Here is a 12489-nt window from a genome sequence, read left to right as displayed (position 1 = left end):
CCCTGTTTGAGCGACCATAATTTCTTAGCCGCCTCCTCCTCCCCCATGGAGGAGGCGAACGTTCTTTTGAAGCGGTCCAGAAAATCGGCATAGCTGTAATCATAGATTGTTTCCTCATCAATAAAAGACTCAGCCCATCTTAAGGCTCTGTCTCGGAAAAGACCAATTAAATAGGAGATCTTGTGGGAGTCGTCAGGAAAAGACCGAGGAGAACAACTGAAAACTAGAGAGCATTGTAAAAGGAATCCCCTGGACTTACTCAGATCTCCTGTGAAAGGTTCGGGGGCCGGAGTGGAAATCCCCACGTCGGGCGCAGATGACGCTGCGGGGACAACGGGAGCACTGGCTGCAGGCGGAGGAACAGAGGTAGGTGGGTTAACATTCAGCAAGGTCTTCACATCCTGCAGTTCCCGGGTTAGGGAGCTCATAGTCTGCATAACCTGTGTCTGCTGTTGTATCATGGTCTGAATCAGGGCTTCATGCTGGCCTAGCAGTAAACCCTGGTGGGAAATAGCACTGCGTAATTGCTCTCCAGAGTCAGCTTGGTCAGTTCGTTCTGTCATGTTTAGGTTTTCAGACTCTGAATAGGAGCAATCACGGAGGCAATGATCTGTTAAAGGTTTTATTGAAGGTTTGTGGTAGTACAGAGAGGAGTCCGGCAGGCAGGGTTGTCAGGATACGGCTGGAAGAGGTTAGGTTACAGGTGAGCAACCGGTCGGTGCTGGTGGAAGAGTGAGGGATGTATGAGACTCACAGAGAGGAAGGCTTGGCGTCTGTTTGGGAGGATGGTGTCCAGTGATCCAGCCTATTGGTGCAGGTCCGGTTGGCGAGATCGGATGGTGGTGTCTGAGGGTGGACATGCAGGTGCGCTCAGGCAGGAGGGCGTCTTAAGGTTCTGCGACCAGAAGCCTCACAGGTTCCTAGAGGCTGACTGAGTGGTTTCAGGGCTTGGGATCCTGGGTTCTAGGAGGAGGGAGCAGAGAGGACAGGGTTAGATTCAGGCAAGGCTTAGGTTCTAGGCTTGGTTCAGGATCAGTTGTACCAACGCTGAAGCATTAACGAACTGACGCCCTCCTCCTGGTTCCAGCTCCTTAAAAAGGGTGGAAATCAGCTGATGAGGAGCACCTGCCCATCCAGCCCTGCAGAGAGAGAAAAAAGGAAAAGCAAAACCCCAGCCTGCACCCAGGACTGGGAGTATGACACTCTGTGCCCACATTGGATTTGTGGTTGGGAAAACTAGCAAATACTCTGCATCTGGAAAGACTGAGACTCTATAACGAAGATAAGGTCCATGTGTTGACTGCTGTTGTCTTGACTGTGCAAGTGTTCTGTGATGTGCTGTTTCGTGAGGGTAAGGGTAGGGTGGGGATTTGATCTTTTATGTTAATTTTTGTATATCCATCTGGAAAATTTTATAAAAAAACAACAACAAAAAAACAAACAAATGTTCTCTCAATCCAACTCGACTGAGCCTAGGCTATTTGGAAAAGGAAAAGCAGAATATAATTTAATCTCTTCATTTTAAATCTTCCACATGCATAAACCAACACCGTTGCAGCTGCAGCTATAGATGGCCCTATAGTCTACACAATGTTTGAATATAAGCACACTAAACATTTAGATTTTTGTTTATAGAGGATTTTATGAGCACTTGCACTCTTCACAATAAGGTCTTACTTTATGATGGGATGTCTCCTAAGCTTTTGCTTCAACACATCAAAGTTTGTGGTTTTATTGTAAAAAAGGCAAAAGTAAAATACAATACTAGACACTGCAGAGCTATCCATTTCATCTTCCTGCCATTCTTCCTCTTTTCCCACAGATAAACATAAAAAATGACTTTTTTAACTGTTTGATTCATAGCATTTCAATATTTGTCCTAAAATAATCCTTCCCTCACAGAAGCAGACCAAACCTGGATTAGAGACTTTGAATTCAATTTAGGTTCAGGGTGTGAGTCTTGATGGGGAAATTATTGAATCAATCGTTTTATCCTAAACATTGCAATCATGTTGTCATTTGAAGTCTCACTAAATCTAAGCAGTCTCTCCCAGTAGATGGAAGCTTTTCCCTTCATTCAAAGCTCCCAAAGAGAACATGCAGTGGAGCAAAGTGGCTGCAGTCTTATAGTTTGTCAGGCAACAGGGTTAATATTTCCTGACAAAAAGAGTCTGCATCTCACTGGTTGTTCTTCTCATCCTGCTTAGTGACAAATCATCAGAGTGTTTCTCCTTTCGTTTTGCATTTTTGGCAAACTGCAAGATATTCCACTTACTTGGTGCTTCTTAAAAATCACTAACTGAACAACATCATAGCTTTTGATTTTGATTAATAATTTAAATGATGTAAATGTATAACAAACATATGTAGCAACAGAACAGAAAGCTCTTCAAGACCGCAATTAATCCGTTTTCTAAGGAAGAAAATCACATTTTAAAATCACTTTTTGTTATGATCTCAGCACTGATGCCTGGTCTGATTACTAATTTCACATACCTGTTTAGTTGTCATTACCTCTCATATGATCCACCTGTATTAGTCTCTGTTTTACCAGCCTTCAGACCAGTCATCAGTGCCAAATAATTCGAGCTGTGGGTAAAAATTATTATAGCGTACTTGTATTCAGATTACCTGATCCTGACCTGTTCTGCCTCTCCACCTCTGAGCCTGCCTGTTCCCGTCTGATCTGTTTGCCTGACCTGTCTTCTGACTCCTGCCAGATCTCTGCCTGCTTATGTACCAACCAGAACCGTTTCCCGACCACTGAGTCTTCCTGCCCAATTCTGTCAGCCCCGCTATATAGTGTTCCTGGAACTGTGACCTGACTTCATCTTGGATTCTCCTTCGGCGCCTCACCGGATCTCTGACCTCAGAATGACTCATTCGGAACAACTTAGGTACCGGGATTGGTCGCGTAAAGCGTCTTTGTTCCGTAATACAAAAGTGACTTAAAACCAATTCCTACAGAGTAATGAAGCATTTGCATAACTCGGATAATAACTGTTCATTTGATTTCAGTCAGATAAAGTGGTAAACTCTGTCTTCTTAGAGCTGTAAATAAACATTACATATATTTTTATAAAAAGAAGACACTAATACTGCATCAGCTGTAGAATTAGGGAAGTGTGCAGCAACATTTCTTAAAGCTTCTAAAGCTAATTCTTTGTTTAATGCTCCAAATGCACAATTCACTGCCCTTAATTTGGTTTGCTGGTGTTCAGAGTGACACATTGACCTCCTCCTGATTCCCACCACTGCCTTAAAATGAAAACAGAAAGTGACTAAACAAGCTCCATTAATAATAGAGAAAAATAGACTCTACTTGAATTCTGAACTTACAAACATCTGCAGCTGCACCTGATTCATATTCCCACTGAGAGGAAGCGACAGCTGGAATCTTTGTAGGTTAGACTCACAGCCCTGCAGTCAGACCACAAGGATTTTACGGTCAGGGAAACACTGACTTGTCTAACGCACACCGAGTTGCTCATTTGACCCTTCTCACTATATTACACTTTGTTTTAAACCCCTTATGTGTGCAATGCAATGCATGATTTCATCCTTATAAAACTATATTTATATATGCATACTGATCATGGATGTAACATTCATTTCAGCCATTAGTGATCCGTTTAAATTGTTGCGTTTGAGCTTTTTTTCAGGGTGAACTGAAAAACACATCTTTAACTAAATTTAAAAACAAGAGGACATGGGAATTTAGATTTACAGGGAATAGTCTCTAAATTACCATGAGAAAATTTTAGAAATATAGGCTAAAAAACAGATACACAACCACTTTAATATTCAGAAAAATGTTTTACAGCAATTTGTATTATAAACCACATTGTTTTTTAAAACCATTATACATTGAAAATAAGGCAAGCTGGATATCGATTGAGTTTCTGCCATCAACTTGTCTTTTAGCAAATTTCACACATTCCAGAACTAATTCTGATCAGATTTTAAAATCATTGACCCAAATCATTGTCCAAATTTCAACTGTCAATCTGTGGACATAAGGGTACATAATAAAAAAAGTTGGATTAAGTCGTTAATTTCTACTTTGTTCAGGGCCGCAGGAGTAAAAACAGCTCTACTGCATGCTGCTGCCACTACCATGCTGAACAGCTGGTATATACAGGACTCCCTATGTCTGACTTTTTAATCATTGTGGTAAAACCAATTTTCCATCAGACATAAAACATCTTATCTAAAAGGCATTTAGGGCGTCCACCAGAGGAAACTTGAATATGCTCCTTTTGGAAACTCTCTCCTCCTGGACATTAGTTAATGTTACGTTAAAGTGGTTTCATTGTGGACAGAGAGACTAGTATTTCAGTTCGTGCCAATTTATGATCAGCTTGGGTTTTGGTTATTCTTGGATATTTTCTACTAATCTTAACAATCAGACAATCAATTTCACATGGTGCCATCACCACAAACGCAATTTATCTGGAATCAATCAAGGTGTTCTTGTCATGATATTGGCACTGATGGCTGACATAATCACTCCATTCCCTCTATCCACTAACTCCATTCACCTGTTCATATCTGCCTGGTTTCCAATCATTGCTCATCTGATCCACATGTTCCTGCCTCTATTCAAGGTGCTTACATCTAGTCATCAAAGCGAGGTTATTCTAGTTCTCGCGTGTCAGTAGTGAGAGGGTTATTATCGTACCTTAGTCTTTCTGATTTCCTGATCCTGAACTGTTCTGCATTTCAACCACTGGTCCTGCCTGTTCCCGTCTGATCTCACTGGTGAGAGGGTATTAAGCGTATCTATCTTTCTGATTACCTGATCCTGCCTCTGTACCACTGCGCCTGCCTCATCGCGTCTGAACCACTTGCCTGAACTATCTTTGGACTCCTGAACCTCTGAGCCTTCATTCTGGACACCCCCACATTGTTGGCATCTCACCAGCTGGATCCTACCTCGTTCTCAGGATACAGGGCGAACTGTTAAACCAGGTTAGTGACTCACGTGTTCATTATCATCCTAGATTATTGTGGTCACTAACCTTTCTTTCCTTTTACAGATTCCTGTGATAGAGGCCCTAGCCACTGCTACTCCGAGCCATCGTTTTGATGAACACTTTTTGAATTATCTCACTGTGTGTCTTGCCTTGAATACTGGGTCCTTTGTTCTGAGTCATGACACTTTTAAATTAGTGTCCTTTCTGCCATCTTTCTGAAAATGTATTCCACGTTTTTGTGGAACACACAAGACTAAATACTGTTTTTAGCATTTTAAAAATTGTTTTTAGTCACTGGGACATTTTTTTTTTTTTTTTTTTACAAATTATCTATTTATAGAAGGAGTTGCCCAAACAATAGAAATAAGCCAAAGGCCCGACTTTTACATTTTTAAATCAGTGATTCAAATCAACTCACAGAGACAAACTGCAGAAAGGACCTCTCCTCGATGCCGTGGCTCTGTGGAAGTGCGACGTTAAAGCCAGATAAGGCTTCAGATTCACTTCCACCGAGCGAGCCACACAGAACATAGGGGATTATATGCATTTGTTGGGTTTTAGAAAAAAAAATGTTTTTATTGTTTCCGATCATGAAGTAATACAATATAACAAGCTCCTTATTTAAGTAATTTTTAGCTGACACTTGTTTTACATAGATAAATGATTATATTGTTTGATTTTGTTAAAAAAGTGTTGTTAAACGTAAAAAAAAAAAACTGTTCTTAGTAAAACAAAGCATGTTAATGTGTCCAATTAATTGTATTAAAACCTAATATCATAAAAAAACTGTTTAATTGTACCTGGCCAATATGATAAGAGTGAACATATTTTCAGCCAGAAATGTACCAGGAGCTTATTGGTGGCTCCAAAAAGTATCGAAGCTGACATGTAGTCTTTGTATGTCCTGGAGCCTATATATATACAGTATATGTGTGTAATTTAGAAGCTATTATTGTGGGTAAATATCCACAGTGACGTCCATTGCATAAAGTCAAACAGTTTTTCCTCATTTTTAAGTCATGGTCATGTATGTAAACCCCTGATGCTATATTTACCTGAGCCACTCGAACTATACGCTTTGATAAAGCTTATACTTAAGAGTTTCTCAGGTTATCCTGAGCTATCTCTATTGTTATGCTGCTATAGGCTTAGACTGCTGGAGGACATAGGGACCCCTTTTTTCTCATTCTGCTTCATTCTATATCTATTCTCCCACTCTGCAGAATCTGTTAGTTCAATCTCTAACGTTCTGCTCTCTCTGCTTTTTCTCATCATAGTAGTTTCATCTGGTCTGTTCCTGTTTGGCTGAGACTCCATCCTGGAGAGAAATATCAGCTGTGCTGCTGGAGGTTTCTGTCTGTTAAAAGGGAGTTTTTCCTCTCCACTGCATGCTTAGTGTGAGGGATTGCTGAAGAGTCAAAGAGTCGATGCAATCAACTGGTTTTCCTTAGGTAGAAAACTTTAAATCAATCTGACTGTATGATCTGGTTGAATTGTAAAGTGCCTTGAGATGACATGTGTTGTGAATTGGCGCTATAGAAATAAACTGAATTGAATTGAAATTATTTACTCTGAAAGAAAACTACATCAGCAACATTGTACTTTTCTTTCTTCTTTTTTCCATTGCGTTCAGTCCAATTCAGTTAAGTTATTGAGTTCTTTTTGTTGCAGTAATCTGTTTAGGTGATTGTCTGGGAAATCACACAGCAGACTGCAGCAGTAAGTACCTGACAGTGTGTGCTCTGTGTTTACGGGCAACACTTTTCTGAGTCTAGCTCAGCTGGAGGCGGATAACAACTTTAGGGACTCGGAGGAGGGATTCCTCTGCAGCTCCTCGTCTCGGCCCAGGTTCCCTCAGCCCACAGACTGATACGTGCACACACAGGTGCACGCATGTCCAGCTTTTCTGAGCATCATTATTATCATCCCCTGGGTCATTTTCTGTTTTCACAAACAGACACAGATGAACCTTTGTGATTCTAGCAGTAAAAAAAAAAAAAAAACTGGTCCTAAAGGTACACAGTCATCCCTTAAACGCTGTCACTGCCCTCAGGCTTTCTATAAACGGGGAGGTAGCTTTCATGGGAGGAACGCTTCAACTATAATAAGCAACACACATATTGTAGAAGCGCTGGCCTCAGTTCACCTGCTGTAGAGGTAAGCTCTATTAACATTTACAGAGATAGCTCTTGTCCTCACCGGGACGGAAACGTCATGTTTTAACTGATTTCTGGGTGTTACCCTGATAAGACCCTCTTTATATTTTAATGCTCTAAGTCTAAGGACATGTTGGCAAAAAGCCACTAAACCCTTATGGAGAAGTCAAGGACAGTTTGAGGGGTGCATGTTGAAGGATTCGCTTTAAGAAAATCTTTGGACTGATCCGATTCGGAGGTCAATGAGTTTTTGGGGTGTTTTCCAAAAAAACTGCATCTAATGAACTTTAAAAAAAAGAAAAACAACATCCGCGCTCATTAAAGGAAAAGTCTGGTCAGCAGGAATTATCAATGGATCATTATTTATACCTACAGCCAATACGTTCACTCTGATTTAAGGAATGTAGTGTTAATCAGTAAAAAAATTTAAAAATAATAATTTTTGTCGTGATCACTGGGAGTGTGGGAGCGGCCATTTTTGCCCAAATATAGTAACCCCTCCCTCCTGCCATCTTCCAGCAGTGACGTCACGGTGCGGTAAGCCTAGCGCCATTCTCCCCGCTTTACAAGCTTAATCAATGGGAACTACTAGACACATCTGCAATCAACAACAATTATTGAAGATTTCCAGAGGACTTCACCATTGAAATTCACCAGAGCTATAGTGAAACTGACAATGCCCACATGCATGGCAGCTGGATGTTTTAATGAGTTACTCAACCTTTCTGATTCACGGACGGGTTGGTCGTTGGATCGCCAACTTGAAGAGGGAGGATTTGCCATCGAACTTCTGGCCAGAGAAAAAACCCGTAATATGTAGCCAACATTTGGAAGAAGAATGTTTTCAAGATGACTTGGATAATAGCGCGTTGTGACAAACACCAGATACAGCACTGGGACTTGATCAACAGCCGATACCGCACCGTGACGCCTAGAGATGTCCCGATCCAGGTTTTTGCACTTCCTATCCGATACCGATATTGTTTTTGGACTTCCGATCCGATACCGATACTGGCCGATACCAGCCTATCCGAGTTTAAGTTTAAGTTAAAGTATTTAGCCTTAGTTGTAAGACTCATGTTGAAAAGGGTTTTAGTACTCTTGATAACATCTAGCCAGCTAAATTAGGTGAGATTGAATAAAACACAATGATTGGTAACAACAAACTTACCTGTTTATTAAGAGATAAACACAAACTGGACAAAATTATGAATAGCAATCTGAAATTGCACAGTGAACAGTAAAACCGTAAACAGTTAAAGGTGCAAGTATTACTGTAAGTTTTAATAAAAATGCAAAACAGGGGAACACTGGCGCAAAATAGTGGAATGGATCGTTTCAATCGGCGAAACTGGAAAATACGGACCAGATTTTTTTTTTAAAACTGGATCGGCAGTCTGGATCGGCATTTTACATGCTTTGCCGATACGCATTTTTTTGCCAATATCGGCGTCCCGATCCGATACGTGGATCGGATCGGGACAAGCCTAGTGACGACACAAACCAGTAGGTGGCAGTAGTGTTCTTTGACAAACATGGATGCCTCCAGTAAAGCACATTCATGAAAATTACTCTGAATTAAAAAGCCATTAATTATTGAACAGTATGGAATAATTTCATATCTAAAGTTCAGAAGTTTGAGTTCTGAATATGAGCGCACCTTTCCTTTAAAATGTTCTGTATGTTGCCACTTAACCATAACCATAAACAACCATAATCTTTTACATAGTGTATAGGTTAGGGATTTACTTTGACTACACAATTCCAGAGAAATGAAGCTGCTTTAATGTTAACCATATTGTAGCTCTGCTGGAATCACACTGGTCCAGAAATGTCCTGTATTCATGGATGAAATTTTGATTTCAGAAGTGGGGGGGGACAAAGGTATTTTTTAATACAACGAACTTCAGCGTGTTTAACAGCCAATAACACAAGAAAAGCTTGTGGGCGGTCTAAAATCAGGGAAGCAGGCTTCAACTTGAGCTGTTTCCCACTTGGTCATAGTGCTCGATGAATGTCTGTGTAGCGTAACACTGTTTTTGGACAATAAAACGTTTCAAACTCTCGTTTGAAACAGTGCAGGGGACATGTCCACCCCTCTTAATTACGTCCATGCCCCACATTAAATATCTCCAACCACTCTGACCACCTTTCCTGTTAAAGAAACTGTTCCATTATGCTGCTGATATAATCATCTATTAAGGTGGTGATAAAATAAGTGTTTACAGTTTCATTGTAAAATTTATTTAAATTCTGTAAAAAACATTTTTTCCCAGCCTGCCTTTTTCACACGCTTGTTGTGTCCCACATATGCCTCTATAACTTTCAGCTGTTTTTTATGTCTGCAATTCAACAATAGCTCTTTGTTTCTGAAGCCGATCAATAAAGGTCTGCTTGCTGCAGCTCACACAGGGCATGCATCCTTGACTGGATTGTCAGATTATGAGGATGCTCACTTCTTGGTGGGTTTGTGCTTTTCCCTCCAATTTGTGTTTCTTTTTTCATGGGATGTACATGCATATTGAAGAAGAACCTAACTCTACTTCCTTCATTCTGACCTCCCTGCTCCATTCCATAAACCAGAGGTCCTTAACAGGGCGTCCGCGACACCTAGGGGGTCAACGGAGATACTCCATGGGGTCACCAAAATTTTGGTTGATTAGATTTTTTCCACTAATTGAAATGTCTTTAATAAAATTAACATTAATTCAACAGACTGTAGTAAACAGACAAATGGAGGCAGATGTCTTTCAGTCATCAATGCACACATTCAGAGACACACAGGAGCTCTTTCAAGCTGGGCACCGTTTCATTCACAACACCTGTCCCATCAACCAGGAATCAGAAATACTTTAATAATCCCAGGGAGGGATTACTTTCTTTGCATTACTCCATCTGTAATAGTGACTATAGGACCAGTTTGATAGAACATTATTTCATACAATATATATAATTAGGGGGTTCCCTGCTCCATCTCGCCATCAGTTTGGGGGTCCTTGGCCTGGAAAACTAATGGTGTCATTTTTATAACAAAGGTCTCTAACAAGCTTCTAATGTAAAATGCATTAAAGTTTGTGGTTGAGATCTGAAAAAAAGAGAAAATGACTTAAATTCTTCTGTAAATCTCTTTAGAAACCAACTGGAGGTCACTTGGAGAGTAAAGCCGGGCACCGTATCCCCCTGGCATATGGCAGAATCTAGGTTAGGAAGATTCTAAGGGCCCCTGGTGGAGGTGGAGCCCAAAAAAGAAGAAAAGATATGTCCCAATATTTAAAATATTAAAAGAAAATCCAGCAGTTAAATAAATAACAAAGCAAAATCAATGTCTTTCATGGGGCCCCAGATTCCTGGCGGCATTAGGAACTAAATTAACTTATAATTTAAGTGAAACTGATAGTAATAGGTGTGAAAAGCACAGAGATCATTTGTCTTTCAGATTTGCGTTTAACCTACAAGTATAACAAATGTCATGGTTTTTAAAAAAGAAGAATTTTTACCAAATAAAGGTGCAGGAAATCTTTCATCCTGCGGTGTTAATTAAAATGATGACTGCAAACTACCTGATCTGACAGCTTTTTTCTACCGGCCTCACCTTGAAACTTGAATCCCTCTATCTGCACCCAGAGGCAGAGGTCCTCCGTGTCACAGTCACACCTCCACGGGTTCCCACTGAGGCCCAGGGAGCGCAGCGCAGGCAGGGCGATCAGGTTGCTGATGTTCAGCACCGTCAGGTTGTTCCTGCTCACATCCAGGACCTGCAGAGCAAAGTTCTCCGAAAAAGCATCCGGGTGGATCTCCCCCAGACTCGGATTGTCCGTCATCCGGAGCATCACCAGAGACACCAGAGGCCCGAAAGTCCGGTCTTCGATCTGCAGGAGGGTGTTAAAGGACAAGTCCAAGTACGCGAGTTTCCGCAAGTTCCCAAAAGTGGACTCGGAGATTTCTGTCAGCGAGTTGTTGCTACAATCTAGATAAACCAGGTCGGACAGGTAGTTGAGCTGGAGGGCCGGTAGGTCCCCTATGCGGTTGTTGGAGAGAATGAGCTGCCGGGTCGCCAGGGGCAGGTCGCTGGGAAACAGAGTCAGATCCTGCCCCGCGCACTGGACCACCAGCTGGTCGTCGCACACGCATCCGTCTGGGCAGCCGGCGGTGAGTGCCGGAGAGGGGGCCACCCCCATCACGAAGATAAAAAGGAAGAGAAGCCAAAGGGAATGGGCGCTGGGCTCGGGCAACAAACGCATCACGAGGCCGCCCGGAGCGTCATGAACTCGGTCTGAGCTGGACCAGCGCTCCCCGGCGGCGCTGCCCGGGCATCCTGCATGGGTCTGAGGAGAGGAGAGGAGATGAGAGGAGAGGAGAGGAGATGAGAGGAGAGGAGAGGAGTCTGCTGCTGATTCTGACTGCTGCTTAGATCAAACCTCTTTCTCTCTCGGAAACACTGTCGGTCAGTCAGTCACACGCGCGCCGGCGGGACGCGCACGTTCTCATAAGTCATTATTTCAGAAGGTGACCGAGAGACGCGCAACCTACCGGACTCTGCTCCACCTGAGGACCAGAAAAAACTCCCTCCGGGTCTCATCTTTGGGCATCAGCGTCTCCAACTGGCTGCTTTGTTTGACTAGTTTCCAAACAAACGCAACGACTTCAGGAAATTTGCTAAATTCTCAATTTTGCAGACTTCTTCTCAGCTGGGACAGAAAAACCTTTTCTTTCTCGCTCTCTTTTTTTCTTTTCTTCGGTTTTTGCCAATGTTCAGCAAGTAGAGCTGATGTCTTCTCTCCTTGGAGATCAGTGTGTCCTTCCGCTGCGCTCTGCTGCGCTGTACTGATGCTGTCTGCCGCTCAGCGCGCCCCGCTGTGCTCCCTCCTCCTCTTCTTTCTCCTCCTCCTCCTCCTCCTCTTTCTCCTCCTCCTCCACGCGCTCACAACGCAGCTACGCTCACTATGCATGTGCGCGCGCGTGTTATTTCTCATGTGTGAGTCAGCCATGAAGGGGATTTACGCAGGTAACGTCACAAGGTGATGTCCTTTTCAGATAACCAAAAGCCCTCAATATGCTTAAAAAAGAGAAGCACAGCCACTATGCCACACAAGTCAGATTTAAAATCTGATTCTTTTATTGAGGCCAGGAAAGGCCCCAGCAGGGCCGGCCCTAACCAATTTGGCGCCCAATAGGCAAGATTTGAGGTTTGGAGTCAAAAAGGGGTCAAAATGTTTGTAAACTTATAGATCTTAGTTGAAACTGAAAAAATAAAAGTTGAAACTGAAAAACTATAAGTTGTTATTGAATGTCAATTTTTTTTACCTATAATCTGAGAAACTCAAAAGCAAACATAAAAAAATAAGAATTTAATCTTA

At 42.0% G+C, this 12489-nt stretch overlaps 1 protein-coding gene across 1 annotated transcript in view; it reads right to left on the bottom strand.

Moving 5' to 3' along the window:
* LOC119799255 (leucine-rich repeat-containing protein 52-like) overlaps window positions 1-11892 on the bottom strand; it is a 50099-nt gene extending 38207 nt beyond the window's left edge. Inside the window, exons 1-2 of the mRNA XM_038309065.1 lie at window positions 11507-11892; window positions 10725-11476 (exon numbers count right to left, since the gene is read on the bottom strand). Of these exons, the coding sequence (XP_038164993.1) occupies window positions 10725-11373 (649 nt within the window). The 5' untranslated portion in view covers window positions 11374-11476; window positions 11507-11892. The remainder of the gene's footprint in view (window positions 1-10724; window positions 11477-11506) is intronic.
* Between the last annotated feature and the right edge of the window lie 597 nt (window positions 11893-12489).

Source organism: Cyprinodon tularosa, unplaced genomic scaffold (genome assembly GCF_016077235.1).
Source record: "Cyprinodon tularosa strain WSP-4 unplaced genomic scaffold, ASM1607723v1 ctg656, whole genome shotgun sequence".
Taxonomy (NCBI): Eukaryota; Metazoa; Chordata; class Actinopteri; order Cyprinodontiformes; family Cyprinodontidae; genus Cyprinodon; species Cyprinodon tularosa.
Note: the sequence above shows the minus strand (reverse complement) of the source record. Positions and strands in the feature narration are given on the sequence as shown.